Source organism: Varroa jacobsoni, unplaced genomic scaffold (genome assembly GCF_002532875.2).
Source record: "Varroa jacobsoni isolate VJ856 unplaced genomic scaffold, vjacob_1.0 scaffold_1132, whole genome shotgun sequence".
Classification (NCBI taxonomy): Eukaryota; Metazoa; Arthropoda; class Arachnida; order Mesostigmata; family Varroidae; genus Varroa; species Varroa jacobsoni.
The window spans coordinates 48,902-50,698 of NW_019214034.1; the positions used below are offsets into that span (position 1 = coordinate 48,902).

General features: G+C 38.1%; 2 protein-coding genes across 2 annotated transcripts in view; both read right to left on the minus strand.

Moving 5' to 3' along the window:
* The window catches only part of Aldh7A1 (aldehyde dehydrogenase 7 family member A1), a 5,459-nt gene extending 4,548 nt beyond the window's left edge, over window positions 1-911 (minus strand). The window contains exon 1 of the mRNA XM_022844874.2: window positions 407-911. Coding sequence (XP_022700609.1) covers window positions 407-637 — 231 coding nt within the window. The 5' untranslated portion in view covers window positions 638-911. The remainder of the gene's footprint in view (window positions 1-406) is intronic.
* A 47-nt stretch (window positions 912-958) lies between these two features.
* LOC111266962 (uncharacterized) overlaps window positions 959-1,797 on the minus strand; it is a 64,702-nt gene continuing 63,863 nt past the window's right edge. Inside the window, exon 8 of the mRNA XM_022844855.2 lies at window positions 959-1,182. The gene's annotated coding sequence lies outside the window, so the exon portion shown is untranslated. The remainder of the gene's footprint in view (window positions 1,183-1,797) is intronic.

Here is a 1,797-nt window from a genome sequence, read left to right on the forward strand (position 1 = left end):
TGAGGACTACACGATGGGGTTTATATGTATAGAAGAGTGTAGCCACTAAGATCCTACGTCAGGAAATATTTTATTACTTAATTTTACGGTATGGCTGTATTTAGTGCGAACATCAATGCATATGCCTACTATAACAAAACAATATTAAAAGTACCTCTACTTTACCTAAAAATTCTTACGGTTTTAAACGTACTTTTAAACTAGCCTAGGTTTAAAAACGTTACATCGTTTCATGTTCAATGTATTTATGGCCGTTGTGCAAAATCAGACTTGTAGCTTATACATCTACTGATGTAGTTGGAAAAATAGCCTAGTTAGATTTGCCTTTTGAAAAAATAATTTCACTAAGTTCTTACGTACACGTAATAATATCACCATTGCCAGTGTAGTGCTTACGGTAACTAACCTTTCCTGAACCGATCCATTTTCCATCGAAGCCACCTAGGTTCGTCTTGCTGAGTCCAAGATCCTTAAGAAAGGCATATTTTGGGTCTTCGATGAGATACGGCATCACGCTCGTTGTATACAACTTGCCTATCGTTACAACGCCGGCTCCAGTAATTTTAGCAGACGACAGCAGTTCGGCCCGTTTTGAGCGAACACTACTGAGCATGCGCAAGCCAGCTCCACGGAGCATCTTTCCTCCTCCAAGATCTATTGGCGTTTCACTGAACTCACGTTCTAGATTAAATGAACGACCAAACGGATCCACGCGCAGGGCTGACAAGGCGGCACTCGACAGTAGTTTGGGTGGTCCTCTAGCTCAAAGATAAATATGCCTTTCACTGCCACTGACGACGGTTGACAGAAATGTTTTGTGCGAAAGTGATGTTTCTGTTTACCCGAAATAAAGGCAAGCGCACCAGCCGCAACCCAGACACCCGCGCAATTACGACCAAATCGAGGGCTCCGTCTACCGGTGAGATATATGATGATCCACAACTATCAGTTCTATAATAAATATCGCAAAGGGTGAGGAAAGGGTCTCACCTCGACGAAAGGTGGAGAGCGTGATTACCATTATCGTTAGTAGATAAAGCTGGTAGCAGTGGCAATGATAGACAATGAGAGTATGAGATAACTGTCCTTTTCGTTATGATGAAACGGTAGCAGTGGGTACGATCGTAGACTAATTCTGGTGATGATCGTTAAACGGCTTCATCAAAGTTCATTTGCTTACGCCTAAAAATATTTGAAGAATAACAAGATCATATATGTCGATGCAAAAACGTAATGCAAATATGGATGGTTCGAAAAAAAATACATAAAAACATCAACATTAGCTAGATTATTTAAAAATAATGATACAACAACCAAGATATAAACCACTTTAAGGGATAATTACATTCGATCAAAGGCAATGCATATCTGGAAGGTAAATCGACCTCTGACGGAAGATACGCGTGAAATAGAAAATTAATCCTCTTGAACCCGGCAAAAATATTGTCTTCTAAAAAAGATGCTCAAAAAGCTCCAGTAAAAAAATATTGACTCATAGAATTTACTGCTAGAATTTACGACAACTGTTTTCCGCGTTACTTGCTACTCATCTGTTTCACTTTAAACGTCTATAAAATAAGTTTTTAATCTAATTAACAAGTCACACCTCTTGCGCCTACAGATCCACCTCTAAACGAGAATAACTGAAAAAGCACAATGTCATTATGGCACAGAGTACAAATAGATTAACGTAAGCTTAAATATCTTATTTTCTTTTCAATTTTATTTAAGCCAATATTGCATTACGAACCGCAAATTGATATATATATATATATATATATATATAGTCCTTATGTT